The sequence below is a fragment of the Bufo bufo genome, chromosome 3, assembly GCF_905171765.1.
Source record: "Bufo bufo chromosome 3, aBufBuf1.1, whole genome shotgun sequence".
Lineage (NCBI taxonomy): Eukaryota > Metazoa > Chordata > Amphibia > Anura > Bufonidae > Bufo > Bufo bufo.
The window spans coordinates 264,785,140-264,799,448 of NC_053391.1; the positions used below are offsets into that span (position 1 = coordinate 264,785,140).

General features: G+C 42.8%; 1 protein-coding gene across 4 annotated transcripts in view; it reads left to right on the top strand.

Annotated features, from left to right (window-relative positions):
- The window catches only part of MYO19 (myosin XIX), a 1,002,409-nt gene that overhangs the window by 405,515 nt on the left and 582,585 nt on the right, over positions 1–14,309 (top strand). For all 4 annotated transcript variants that reach the window (XR_005777529.1, XR_005777530.1, XM_040424125.1 and 1 more), the window contains exon 8: positions 2,369–2,465. Coding sequence is in view for 2 of the 4 variants with exons in the window: in XM_040424125.1 (XP_040280059.1) it covers positions 2,369–2,465 (97 nt within the window). In the remaining 2 variants the exon portion in view is untranslated. The remainder of the gene's footprint in view (positions 1–2,368; positions 2,466–14,309) is intronic.

Here is a 14,309-nt window from a genome sequence, read left to right on the forward strand (position 1 = left end):
AGCTATGGTTTCTGCTCCCCCTTCCTCCTCATACACACACATTGTAGAGGGACATGGGGTGACAGATATTGGCAGGAGTATAATGAAGATGTCTTTAGCTCTTTCAGGGTTTTATAGGGAAAAACAAGTTTATATATATATATTGTTGGGATTTTTTAAATTCGAAGTTTTACATCCAAGTAATAACGTGTTTATCCCAAAAAGGTATCATTCATTTAATTATGTTATGGGTAGTTAATCAGAATGTTGAGTTTTTAATATGTTGCTGTTTGGTAATACGAACAAATCCCAACATATAATACCCAAAACCCACTCCCACAGTGTGGGAAATAAGTTCTCTCCCTTCTGCGCCTACTCCATTAACCATTGATCCTCTCCCTTCTGCTCCTACTCCAGTAACCAGCGATCCTCTCCTTTCTGTACCTACTCCATTAACCAGCGACTCTCCCTTCTACACCTTCTCCATTAACTAGGGATCCTCTCCCTTCGGCACCTACTCCATTAACCATTGATCCTCTCCCTTCTGCACCTTCTCCATTAACCATTAATCCTATCTCTTCTACATCTACTCCATTATCCAGCGATCCTTTCCCTTCTGCCCATTTTATTGCTCACCTTTGATTTATTGTTTACCGCTTTTGCCGGAGTTTTTATTATACCGTCTTCAGTGTCGTGATTTGACGGGAGGTAGGAGAAATGGTATCTAAGTTAACCAATAGCTCCATGTGCCACCTGGTGGTTGACATTGCAACCTTATTTTTTCAACGTAACAAAATTTATATCGCTCTGCCAGTCTTCCCTACTGCAGAGGCGCATCTCTAGAGCGAAGCCCATATGTGCGCCAACGCTACTATATTTGTATAGGTACATTGTGTGATCTTTTGGTGATGTGAATAGTGTAAAAACACGCGTATCATGTAAGGCATTGCTGAGTACACTGAACGAATCTGAGTGAGTAAATAGACCCATGTGAACGAATTTGTACACAATAATGTTTGCATGAAAATGCTGGTCAGTCATGAGTTTTAAATTGCTAAATATTGGGTCGTTAATCGCCTAAATGATTATCCACTACCATAACTGCTTTGTGAATGCAGATTTGTTAATGCAGCAACTGCATACAGTCCCTGAAAGGACCTTTACTCTGCATTTTTATGAGCCACCCTGCTTTTGGCTTCAAACACTGCATCAAAAAACCTGAATGTATAAAGACTTTCTTTAGCACTTTCAATTAAATTTTTTAAATATTTTTTACAGAGTGATATCTGCAGTGCAAAAAAATTACATAAGTCAATTTACTGCTTGGACTACAACTTTCACTCAATAGCTAAAATCCGTTTATACAACATTTCTACCCCACATTCAGAGTGCTGTCACACATCATAGCAGTGCTGATTAGGCTTGAGCGAATCAATGTTCATCTTGCCCAAATTTGCGTAAGACTTTAGTGAATTACTATTCTTTTTATATCTGTGTATTTTTTTTTTTTTAACATAGCAGTCCGAAGTGGGCTTAGGTACCAAGGTACCAGCCGGTACTAAATCCCACTTTGGATTACTAATTTAAAATTGTTTTTAAATACGCAGATATGAATACAGTAGTAATTAAAAACGAATGAACTTCGGTTTTGTGATCTGAATATCGATTTACTCAAGCCTAGTGCTGAGTTTTGGATGTGGCAAAAAAGTACAGTATCAAATCACGGCATGCCAGGTTTTGCAGCAACTCATTCACCTTTATGCTGCATTTCCTTCCAGCAGGGGTTAAAAAGGAAAATCGCACATCATTTTGGACTTTGCAATCTCATTCTAACAAAGCTAGAACCAGCCTTGTATGTCAAATGGTTCCAGAGTTCCCAAATTCATTGCTCTGCTAGATTTTCCAGGCTGGCAGATCGGGGCATATCCTTTCTGCTGCAACTCAGTTTTTTCTTCATAGGCTCCTATGTGCCTTTATAGATCTCAACCAAACTTGGTACATATACTCTAACTCAGGAATGCCCAACCTGCATCCCTCCAGCTGTTGAAAAACGACATCTCGCTGCATGCCCGGACACCTACAGCTATCAGGGCATGTTGGGAAGTATTTAACCATTATGGCCTTATTTACATTTTTCATCCATGTGCCATCAATGTGCACATGCGCAATGTACTGCATCACAGACTCGTACATTGGTGTGTATTGGTACAGAAAAAAGGGACACACTCACAGACACCATATTTATTGTTGATCTAAATCGTAAAAGGTGTCTGAATTTTCCACTTTGTGGCTACACACTGGAATCAAAATGGTTTTGAATCACTTATATGGATGTCTATATGATAATAATCTATAATTAAAACAATGTGTAATATTTAATCTCATTCAGATTGTGAAAGGTGCATCTCAGGATGAAAGAAAACAATGGAGTCTTCCAGAGAATGCAACGTTTTCTTGGCTTCCAAATTCTGAGAAAAACTTTGAGGGTAAGATTAATGATTGTCTACGCAAAGGATGCCCAACCTGCGGCCCTCCAGCTGTTGCAAAACTACAACTTCATTGATGCCTTGACAGTCTATAGCTATCAGGGCATGATAGGAGTTGTTTTGCAACAGCTGGAGGGCCACAGGTTGGGCATCCCTGGTCTACACAGTGTTAGTGAAAATTCAATGCATAACATTTGTTAAAGGTATTTGTCACCTATTCAAAGAATAGGTTTATGACAAATGTCTGATAGCTCATACTTGGGCCCCTCTCCGAATATAGCATTGTGATCTGACATTTATCACCTATTCTCTGAATTGGTGATAAATACCTTTCCCTCCGTTATCTCCATTATCCTTGAGATAGCCTTGTCTCTGTCAGGGACATGAAAAACTTGCAGATAGGTTAAAATAGGCCTCCCCTCCTCCACCCTTTAGTCTTTTTCCTGTCCCAATACAGGACGTATCTGCAGAGACATCAAGACATTTGTTGCAGTAATGAAAAAAATGCAGTGATCTCTTCCAAAGTATTGGGGTGAGCGATCTCTAATGCCATCGCACGCCCCCATACAAAATCATTATTTTCCGTCAGTGGATCGTAATTGGGCATTATTATATCACTAAGTAGTGTTCCTACTTACGCTTGTTAGAGATGATCTGCACGATTATCTGTTGGTGTATACTAGGGTTTTTTCGGGTATCGATACTTTTGTCCTGGTATAGATACAATACCGGGATTTGCCTTTTATCGATACTAGGCTGTGCTATTGCACAGCCCAGTATCAAAGAACATGGATCGTGCTGCTCTCAGCGCGGCCATGTTTCCTCATCAGCACGGGGAGAAGGAAGCAGTCTCTCCCTCCCCCCTGTGCTGCTGCCGCTGCCACCAATGGGAGCGAAGAGGAGGGGAGGGCTCACTTGGCCACCAATGATAACTAACGTTCAGTACATTACAAATACAGGTGGCAAAAACACATTGCCAGCACCCGACCACTCACAGGGCGCAGCGATCCCCGGCAATTAACCCTTCTGGTGCCGCACCTGAGGGGTTAACTGCCACCGATCGCCGCTCCCTGTCAGAGGTCGGGCGCCGGCAATGTGTTTCTGCCGCCGGATGTATTTGTATTAAACGTTAACGATCATTGGTGGCGCAGTGCGCCTTCCCCCACCCCAGTATTAAAATCATTGGTGGCTCAGAGTGCCCTCCTCCCTCCCCTGTATTAAAATCATTGCTGGCGCAGTGTGCCCCCACCCCCCAGTATTAAACTCATTGGTAGCAGTGGCCACAGAGTCCCATCACCACCTCTCATTGGTGGCAGTGGCAGCTTCTGATCGGAGCCCCAGCAGTGTAATCCCGGGACTCCTATCGGTTACCATGGCAGCCAGGACGCTACTGAAGCCCTGGCTGCCATAGTTGGCTCCCTGCTGCTGTGTGCACTATGCACAGGGCAGCAGGTAGAGTGTGAAATCCTATTCACCCTGATAGAGCTCTATTAGGGTGAATAGGACAAGGGATTAAAAGTTCTAGCCCCTAAGGGCTATATAAAATATATAAACAATAAATAAACATATTACATATCGCCACATCTGAAAAGTCCAAACTATTAAAATATTTAAAAAATCTCCTATACGGTGAACGCCGTAAAAGAAAAACCGTGCGATTCGCCATTTCTTTTAGTCACCTTGTCCCGCCAAAAAATAGGATAGGACTGTTCGATTATGGTCTGGACGTTCCATAAAATGCGGAATGCATGCAGTTTTTCTGGCGGTTTTATTTATTTTTTGCATGGTATCGAGTATCGCAATACTTTTTGATGGTATCGAAATAACCCTAGTGTATACAGTATAATCTGTATTTCATTCATTTAAATTTCTGTTTATTCCAAAAACATACTGATAGGGAATCTACATTGTGAGCCCTTCCTGGGGATAGTGAGTGATAACGTCTGTAAAGTGCTGCAGAATATGTCAACGCTATATAAGTAAGTAAAATAAATACATTTTGGGTTTTGAAAACAAGGAGGTGGTCCTATCAGTAATTCACAGCTATCTCTGTATACACAGTCATAGGAGGAAGGCTTTCATAAGTGATAGGACCACTGTACTGAACATATTTGCTGTTATTCTGGTATTGTCTGAAAGCTTGGAATGTCAGCTTTTAGTCAATACATATTCAAACCAGAGATCTGAGCAGCTAAAGCAGCCTCCTACCTGTCAGCAATGTGGAGGAGAATGAGGGAGCAACTGCAGAGCTGACAGGTGACTATTAAGAGGCTAAAACAAATGCTCACTGATTTCATGTAATTGCAGGGTTTGTCTCTGGCTAGCTGTATGTGAGAGGATACACACTGCTCTGGGTTAATGGGGGAGGTTATCTGCATTCTGATTTGTCCTGCTAGTTCATGTGAGGCGAGAAAGGGGTTATTGGAAGTGAGCGAAATACAAGATGGCCTCAAGGACATTGCAAAGATCACCACAGGAAGTGCAGCAGAGGCCATCTTAGGAAGATGCTGAAATAGAGGCACAGTGAAATAGGGTTGCTAAAGACTGAATACAGACATCAGAAAGGTAACATTAACTGAAAAATAAAGCTTCATGAATAGCTTCCCTTCAGCATCACATTTCATTTTTGGTAGTGAAATGGCAGTTACACTTTAAAATACAAATTCTGAATCTTTTACCACAAATATTTATATCAATCTGCTCAACTTCTCCTGCTCTTTAGCATGCGGTTTGCAGCGCAAACATGTTCAGCGTGACAGGTTCCCTTTAATAGTTAATTTTTATCAATTAACAAAATGCAAAGTGAACAAACCAAAGCAAATTCTCTATCAAATCCAAAGCCTCATTTGCTGAAATGCAGCCCCAAACATGCAAGGAAACTCCACCATGCTTCATAGTTTCAGGCAAACACTCATTGTTATACCATTCGCTATCCCTTTGGTAAACAAACTGACCTTTGTTACAGCCACATATGTGTACCTTTGTTACAGCAGAACACCATCTGCTATTTTTCTGCACTCCAGTTCCTATGTTTTCATGCATAATTGAGTTGCCTGCCCTTGTTTCCACATTGCAGGTATGGCTTTTCTATGAAAAGCACTCTTTTGGCCAGACTTCTTTGAATAGTAGATGGAGGTACCTGGTTCTCAATGTTTTCTGCCAGTTCTAAGCTGATGGCACTGCTGGATATCTGATTTTAAAGGAAAGTAAGCATCATGTGTCTTTCATCTGCTGCACTTTTCAGCAGATGGGTTTGGGCATTTGGTCAGGATTAAGTGTCCTCAATTCTGAGAACTACAGGCACATACTAATCGTCATGCAATACCATCAGAGAGGCATCTGTCTGGCTTCAGTTTTATTCTGAAGCAGGATATCAACACCAAATATACAACCAATGTCATTAAGAACTTCTTACTCTTCAGCGAAAAGAAAAACAAGGAGTCCTGGAAGTGATATGCCCCCTCAAAGCCATAATCTTAGTATTAGCCTATCTGGGATTAAATTAGGAGATAGGATTTTGAGCAAGCCTACAACCAAGTTCTGTGGTTAGTTCTCCAAGATGTTTGGAACAACCTATCTAGTTCCTTTAAGCTAGTGTTGAGCAAATCGAAGTGAAATGAATTGACTACAATCCCAAATTCAGGAAAAATTTTATTCGCCACAAACCAGAATTCACTTGCATTTCATGGTAACAAAACGTTTTTTCCCCCCTAAAATGGCAGCTTCCCGTGTTACAAAGTGAAAGTAAGAAGCTCAGGAATGCGATATGACCCATAATGCCGTGCAGCCAGCCAATCTGCAGCTAGCCATCCCCTGTGATGTTACAGCTCTATAAAAATCTCATCCTGCGCGGTCGCCACCATTTCGCTGTTAATTGAGCATAGGGAGTGACGTTGCAAGCGCTATGGACAGTGTGTTAGAAAGCTTTTAATTGTAGAACATTGGATAGGACAGTGTAGGGAGAGTTTTTAGACACTGTAGGAAGAGCATAGGAAGACTGCAGGGACAGTGCATGCTCAGTGTAATCACCCTGTGCATCTTGTTCACCTGCTGCACCATTCATTCTTAATCTGTTCTGTTATAAATAGACTTGCGATGCATCAGACTTGTTGTCAACAGGCAGTCTAATATACAGGCGCGTTTATCTAGTTCGCTTGCTGCACCATTAATACTTAATCTTTTCTGTTAAAGATAGACACATTGACTAATAGATAAGCAATTCTGTTAGGCCCTGATTCACAAATTGGGGTGATACGCCTGTTTCGTGCAAACGGCTTCTGATTGTTTGTTTAGAGAGTGTTAGCCTCTCTAGCAGGGCCGTCTTTAACAAGGGGCAAAAGGGGCAGCTGCCCCGGGCCCAGTTGCTCCTGGTGGGCCCAAGGCAGCTGCCTCTTGAGCCCTACTAGCCACTGCCCCGGGTGTCAGGCTGTCAGCTACACAGGGGGTGCTGCCATGCCATGCCTGCTGGCACTCCAGGCAGCATACTGTGAGAGCTGTTATTCTCTAGGACCTTAGATGACATCATCACCATGTGACCAGTAATCTAGCAATATTACTGGTCACATGGCTATGAGGTCATCAAGGTCCTACCAGGAGTGTTGCTGTAGAAGTTTGCCTTAACTGTGGAGCTTTTTTTGTGAAGATTACATCAGAAAAAGGTAACGGGGGCTGTTATGCTAATATACTGTAAACTACTGTATAGTGGGGTGCTGTATACTGTGGGGGCCTGTATACTTTGGGGGGCTGTATACGTAGTGTGGGGGGCTGTATACTGTATACTGTGGGTGCTGTATATTGTGGAGTGCTATACTGCTGTACTGTATAGTTTGGGGGGCTGTATACTGTGGGTGCTGTATATTGTGGAGTGCTATATTGCTGTACTGTATACTGTGGGGGACTGTATACTGTGGGGGGCTGTATACTGTGGGTGCTATATATTGTGGAGTGCTATACTGCTGTACTGTATAGTGTGGGGTGCTGTATCTTGTATAGTTTGGGGTGCTGTATACGGTGAGGTGCTATACTGCTCTACTGTATACTGTGGGGTGCTGTATACAGTCGTGGCCAAAAGTTTTGATAATGACAAAAATATTAGTTTTCACAAAGTTTGCTGCTAAACTGCTTTTAGATCTTTGTTTCAGTTGTTTCTGTGATGTAGTGAAATATAATTACACGCACTTCATACGTTTCAAAGGCTTTTATCGACAATTACATGACATTTAGGCCTCATGCACACGACCGTTGTGTGCATCCGTGGCCGTTGTGCCATTTTCCGTTTTTTTCCGCAGACCCATTGACTTTCAATGGGTCCGTGGAAAAATCTGAAAATGCACCGTTTTGCAGCCGCATCCGTGATCCGTGTTTCCTGTCCCTCCCTCCCCTGTAGTACTGTAGATTCACTGGTAAGTGACAGGTCTGTGCTATAAGAAATGCGCAGCACAGACCTTTCACTTACCAGTAGGAGGAGCGCCCGGCCGGTCACAGACATCGCAGCTCGCAGGTAAGTATAATGCTTCTAAAAATTGCTAAGTAACCATGGCAACCAGGACTGCAGTAGCGTCCTGGTTGCCATGGTTACCGATCTGAGCCCCAGCGATTAAACTGGGTCTCCGATCGGTACTGTCCGCTGCCACCAATGATAGGGGGGGAGATTTTAATTAGGAGGGGGTAGGAGGGTGGGGCCCACCGGCCAACAATGAATCTACAGTACTACAGGGGAGGGGGGGCCGGCCGCACTGGCCACCAATGTGTTAACTACAGGGGAGGGAGGGGGGACCGGCCACACTGGCCACCAATGTGTTAACTACAGGGGAGGGAAGGGGGGGCCGGCCGCACTGGCCACCAATGAGTTAAATACAGGGGAGGGGGGGGTCTGCCCCCGGCTGCCTGGCAGCACCTGCCATGCAGCAGGGGGCAGTCATGTACACAGTTCTTTTAGTATATTCTAACCTGAAGCGTCCCCATCACCATGGGAACGCCTCTGTGTTAGAATATACTGTCAGATCTGAGTTTCACGATCTAACTCAAATCCGATGGTATATTCTAACATAGAGGCGTTCCCATAGTGATGGGGACGCTTCAAGTTAAAATATACCATCGGATTGGAGAAAACTCCTATCCGATGGTATAAAAGGGACTCCTGACTTTACATTGAAAGTCAATGGGGGACGGATCTGTTTGCAATTGCACCATATTGTGTCAACGTCAAACGGATCCGTCCCCATTGACTTGCTTTGTAATTCAGGACAGATCCGTTTGGCTCCGCACAGCCAGGCGGACACCAAAATGACTTTTTTTTCATGTCCGTGGATCCTCCAAAAATCAAGGAAGACCCACGGACGAAAAAACTGTCACGGATCACGGACCTACGGACCCCGTTTTTGCGGACCTTAAAAAAAAAACGGTCGTGTGCATGAGGCCTTTTGCAAAGAGTCAGTATTTGCAGTGTTGGCCCTTCTTTTTCAGGACCTTTGCAATTCGACTGGGCATGCTCTCAATCAACTTCTGGGCCAATTCCTGACTGATAGCAACCCATTCTTTCATAATCACTTCTTGGAGTTTGTCAGAATTAGTGGGTTTTTGTTTGTCCACCCGCCTCTTGAGGATTGACCACAAGTTCTCAATGGGATTAAGATCTGGGGGGTTTCCAGGCCATGGACACAAAATGTCAACGTTTTGGCCCCGAGCCACTTAGTTATCACTTTTGCCTTATGGCACGGTGCTCCATCGTGCTGGAAAATGCATTGTTCTTCACCAAACTGTTGTTGGATTGTTGGAAGAAGTTGCTGTTGCAGGGTGTTTTGGTACCATTCTTTATTCATGGCTGTGTTTTTGGGCAAAATTGTGAGTGAGCCCACTCCCTTGGATGAGAAGCAACCCCACACATGAATCGTCTCAGGATGCTTTACTGTTGGCATGACACAGGACTGATGGTAGTGCTCACCTTTTCTTCTCCGGACAAGCCTTTTTCCAGATGCCCCAAACAATCGGAAAGAGGCTTCATCGGAGAATATGACTTTGCCCCAGTCCTCAGCAGTCCATTCACCATACTTTCTGCAGAAGATCAATCTGTCCCTGATGTTTTTTTTGGAGAGAAGTGGCGTCTTTGCTGCCCTTCTTGACACCAGGCCATCTTCCAAAAGTCTTCGCCTCACGGTGCGTGCAGATGCGCTCACACCTGCCTGCTGCCATTCCTGAGCAAGCTCTGCACTGGTGGCACTCCGATCCCGCAGCTGAATCCTCTTTAGGAGACGATCCTGGCGCTTGCTGGACTTTCTTGGATGCCCTGAAGCCTTTTTAACAAGAATTTAACCTCTTTCCTTGAAGTTCTTGATGATCCTATAAATTGTTGATTGAGGTGCAATGTTAGTAGCCACAATATCCTTGCCTGTGAAGCCATTTTTATGCAACGCAATGATGGCTGCACACGTTTCTTTGCAGGTCACCATGGTTAACAATGATTTCAAGCATCACCCTCCTTTTAACATGTCAAGTCTGCCATTTTAACCCAATCAGCCTGACATAATGATCTTCAGCCTTGTGCTCATCAACATTCTCACCTGAGTTAATAAGACGATTACTGAAATGATCTCAGCAGGTCCTTTAATGACAGCAATGAAATGCAGTGGAAAGTTTTTTTTTTTCGGGATTAAGTTCATTTTCATGGCAAAGAAGGACTATGCTATTCATCTGATCACTCTTCATAACATTCTGGAGTATATGCAAATTGCTATTATAAAAACTTAAGCAGCAACTTTTCCAATTTCCAATATTTATGTAATTCTCAAAACTTTTGGCCACGACTGTACTGTGGACTGCTATACTGCTCTACTATATACTGTGGGGTACTGTATAGTGTGGGGTGCTATACTGCATACTGTGTGGTGCTGTATACTATAGGGTGCTATACTGCATACTGTGCGTTGCTGTATACTATAGGGTGCTATACTGCATACTGTGGGGTGCTGGGGTGCACTGTAACACTAGGGTGAGCCGAGCCCTGGTCTCCTTCCTGCAGAGCGGTGCCTACTTCCAGCCTGAGCCCAGCTGCCCAGAGCACTGATCCTGAGCAGCGGGAGTCTTCAGAACTGGAAGTATTTACAGTCATTCACTGTACTCTACCAGATGTGTGGATTTTTTGTGTGTGTGTGTTGTTGTGGAGGGCGTGATTGCCTGCTAATGTGTGGGAAGGCGGGATCCAGGGGGCCCAAGTAAATTTTTGCCCAGGGTCCAATCAATATTAAAGACGGCCCTGCTCTCTAGGCTTAGAATGTGATATCCAATTTCACTTACAGGCTGAGAGTCTCCTTCCCCCCCGACCCCCACAACTGAGACCTCTCACTACCCTACAGCTTCCTTATATTCAACACTGTATCAAACAGCTTCCTATCCCTCCCTTTTCTTTGCTTACTACATTTGAAAAATTAGCTCTCATCATAAAAGAACCAGTAAAGATAATAGCTACTATATGTGCTTGTCTGGTGTTGCAAAATACGCCTGGTGAATTTACCTTTATTAGACGTTGGGAGGAAGACCTCCATGTTACTTTCACTGAGGAGAAGACTTCATTATCATTAGAAGAGTTCATTATCATTAACTCCTACAATCTCCATATGTGTAAAATTGCAAGTTTTATAAAATCTATTCACACTATTTACATAAACCACAGATTGAATTAACCTTCTACAGGGGTCAGCAACCTCCGGCACTCCAGCTGTGGTGAAACTACATCTCCCAGCATGCATACTTGCTTGGCTGTTCTCTAAACTCCTACAAAAGTGGAAGGCACATGCTGGGAATTGTAGTTTCACAACAGCTGGAGTGCCGAAGGTTGCTAATCTCTGGCCTACTACTTCATTCCAGTCAACCACGCCCCTCACATTTTTTCTAGTTTCCCTAGGAACCAGTAAATAATGTATAAAGATAATGTCACAGTTGCTCTCCTATCCCAGGCTTCTGGATTGAGGTGCTCTATCCTGGGCGCACCCACCGCCCCAATATTGATTAAACTAGTATAAATAGTATGGAAGGCACTCTATCCTTTGGTGTGGCTTGGAAAGGACAATATGATATAGTCAATGTTAAATTTATTATTAATAAAATGTAAAAATAAATAACTAATATTACACTAAAATAATATACCTTTTTACCTAAATTCGCAATAGTTCTGCATTGTCCAAACATGATTTCTACGTAGATTAATAGCTACATAAATTAATAAACATAATCATGTCCTACTCAATACATCAATGGTGTGTCTTTGCATATCAATTTTTTTGTTAGCATGAAACCAAACACCATATAAATGTTAAAAATAGTGTTAACAATTCAGCTGTAGAAGCATAAAATATAAAAATGAAAAAGTTAAACATTATATAAAAAATAACGTCCTCCTCATGAATGATTATAGCAGCATATCCTATTCAGTAAATGATGTTGCAAGATGGTAGGTTGCTAATGGAGAAAATTCCTCCAGGTAATTATAGCAGCATACCAAATTTCATATAGAGAACTATAGCAGCATTCTCAATTCCATATAGATGACTTTATAGTGTAATGGGTTGTTTAAGAGAAAAAAATGTCCTCCTTATAAATGATTATGGTAGCATACCAAATTTCATGTAAATGGTTATAGCAGCATAAAAAGTTCGAACATAATAGCTTATGTACAGTTGTGGCCAAAAGTTTTGAGAATTACATAAATATTGGAAATGGGAAAAGTTGCTGCTTAAGTTTTTATAATAGCAATTTGCATATACTCCAGAATGTTATGAAGAGTGATCAGATGAATTGCATAGTCCCAACTAACTTAATCCCAAAAATACCTTTCCACTGCATTTCATTGCTGTCATTAAAGGACCTGCTGAGATCATTTCAGTAATCGTCTTGTTAACTCAGGTGAGAATGTTGACGAGCACAAGGCTGGAGATCATTATGTCAGGCTGATTGGGTTAAAATGGCAGACTTGACATGTTAAAAGGAGGGTGATGCTTGAAATCATTGTTCTTCCATTGTTTACCATGGTGACCTGCAAAGAAACACGTGCAGCCATCATTGCGTTGCATAAAAATGGCTTCACAGGCAAGGATATTGTGGCTACTAAGATTGCACCTCAATCAACAATTTATAGGATCATCAAGAACTTCAAGGAAAGAGGTTCAATTCTTGTTAAGAAGGCTTCAGGGCGTCCAAGAAAGTCCAGCAAGCGCCAGGATCGTCTCCTAAAGAGGATTCGTCTGCGGGATCAGAGTGTCACCAGTGCAGAGCTGGCAGCAGGTAGGTGTGAGCGCATCTGCACGCACAGTGAGGCGAAGACTTTTGGAAGATGGCCTGGTGTCAAGAAGGCCAGCAAAGAAGCCACTTCTCTCCAGAAAAAACATCAGGGACAGATTGATCTTCTGCAGAAAGTTTGGTGAATGGACTGCTGAGGACTGGGGCAAAGTCATATTCTCCGATGAAGCCTCTTTCCGATTGTTTGGGGCATCTGGAAAATGGCTTGTCCGGAGAAGAAAAGGTGAGCGCTACCATCAGTCCTGTGTCATGCCAACAGTAAAGCATCCTGAGACGATTCATGTGTGGGGTTGCTTCTCATCCAAGGGAGTAGGCTCACTCACAATTTTGCCCAAAAACACAGCCATGAATAAAGAATGGTACCAAAACACCCTCCAACAGCAACTTCTTCCAACAATCCAACAACAGTTTGGTGAAGAACAATGCATTTTCCAGCACGATGGAGCACCGTGCCATAAGGCAAAAGTGATAACTAAGTGGCTCGGGGACCAAAACGTTGACATTTTGGGTCCATGGCCTGGAAACTCCCCAGATCTTAATCCCATTGAGAACTTGTGGTCAATCCTCAAGAGGCGGGTTGACAAACAAAAACCCACTAATTCTGACAAACTCCAAGAAGTGATTATGAAAGAATGGGTTGCTATCAGTCAGGAATTGGCGCAGAAGTTGATTGAGAGCATGCCCAGTCGAATTGCAGAGGTCCTGAAAAAGAAGGGCCAACACTGCAAATACTGACTCTTTGCATAAATGTCATGTAATTGTCGATAAAAGCCTTTGAAACGTATGAAGTGTAATTATATTTCACTACATCACAGAAACAACTGAAACAAAGATCTAAAAGCAGTTTAGCAGCAAACTTTGTGAAAACTAATATTTGTGTCATTCTCAAAACTTTTGGCCACGACTGTACACTTGTACAAAGTTATATATGTCTGCTATTGAATGGACAAGCGTCCTATTAGTAGTTTATACCTCTATTGGAGGTTATAAAAATCCATAGTGCGTCAGTATAGCTTGTGTGTCAATAACATTTGTAGTCGACACTATTTAAAATATTGCGGCTATATTATTGTCACCGCCAGCTCTCTGAGAAGCTCTGGCAGACGTTCTTCTGTACCTCTTGCATGATTTTCTTTGTTTTGATTTCACTTTGTCATCCCTTTTCCTTCTCCCAGCTGTCATCTATTTACACTGATTGCCTCCCTTTATATCCTCTCCCATACTGCCTCACTTTGCGGTTTATACTACTTCCTGGATTGTGCTCACTGCTAGATGCTGCAACTGCTGGTTCCTCAGATAAGTCATTTTCTTTATTTGTGTTTCCATGCTGGCTTGATTCTAGTTGACCCTGACTCCCTCCGTATTAAGTGCAGGGAGCCGGTGGTTGTGTCCCCTCACTATTATAGGGTTTTCAGGTGTCACACAGTCTAGGTACGAGGGCATGCAATTTTCTATCATGAAGATCTTTGCATGGGCAGAGCAGTCAGAGAGAGCTCTAGGGGTTTTATAGGGCTCACCCATATGTTCCTTAGTTTTGGATCAAGTCAGTCGGAT